Source organism: Nestor notabilis, unplaced genomic scaffold (assembly GCF_000696875.1).
Source record: "Nestor notabilis isolate BGI_N333 unplaced genomic scaffold, ASM69687v1 scaffold17338, whole genome shotgun sequence".
Taxonomy (NCBI): Eukaryota; Metazoa; Chordata; class Aves; order Psittaciformes; family Psittacidae; genus Nestor; species Nestor notabilis.
The window spans coordinates 5,179-5,424 of NW_009941659.1; the positions used below are offsets into that span (position 1 = coordinate 5,179).

Genomic DNA, 246 nt, shown 5'->3' on the forward strand with positions numbered 1-246 from the left:
TTCCTTTTTTGCAGGCAGGTACAACGAAGCCGTGCTGGATCCGGCACAGGCTGGCGGATGGTGCCGAGTTCTACCTGAGCCTGCGGAGCTTCGAGGGCAGTTGGCAGCACCCACCTGATGGTGGCATCAACACCACGCACCTGAGCCGGGACGAGATCCAGGTACGGGCTGGATGGATGGGGCTCAGTGGGTGCTGGTGGCGCTGCAGGGGCTGAGCTGGTGCGTTGTGTCCCCGCAGGCGGTTGT

At 63.8% G+C, this 246-nt stretch overlaps 1 protein-coding gene across 1 annotated transcript in view; it reads left to right on the forward strand.

Annotated features, from left to right (window-relative positions):
- LOC104410755 (ras GTPase-activating-like protein IQGAP3) overlaps positions 1-161 on the forward strand; it is a gene marked incomplete at both ends in the record, with an annotated part of 5,097 nt that extends 4,936 nt beyond the window's left edge. The window contains one exon of the mRNA XM_010021009.1: positions 15-161. Coding sequence (XP_010019311.1) covers positions 15-161 — 147 coding nt within the window. The remainder of the gene's footprint in view (positions 1-14) is intronic.
- Between the last annotated feature and the right edge of the window lie 85 nt (positions 162-246).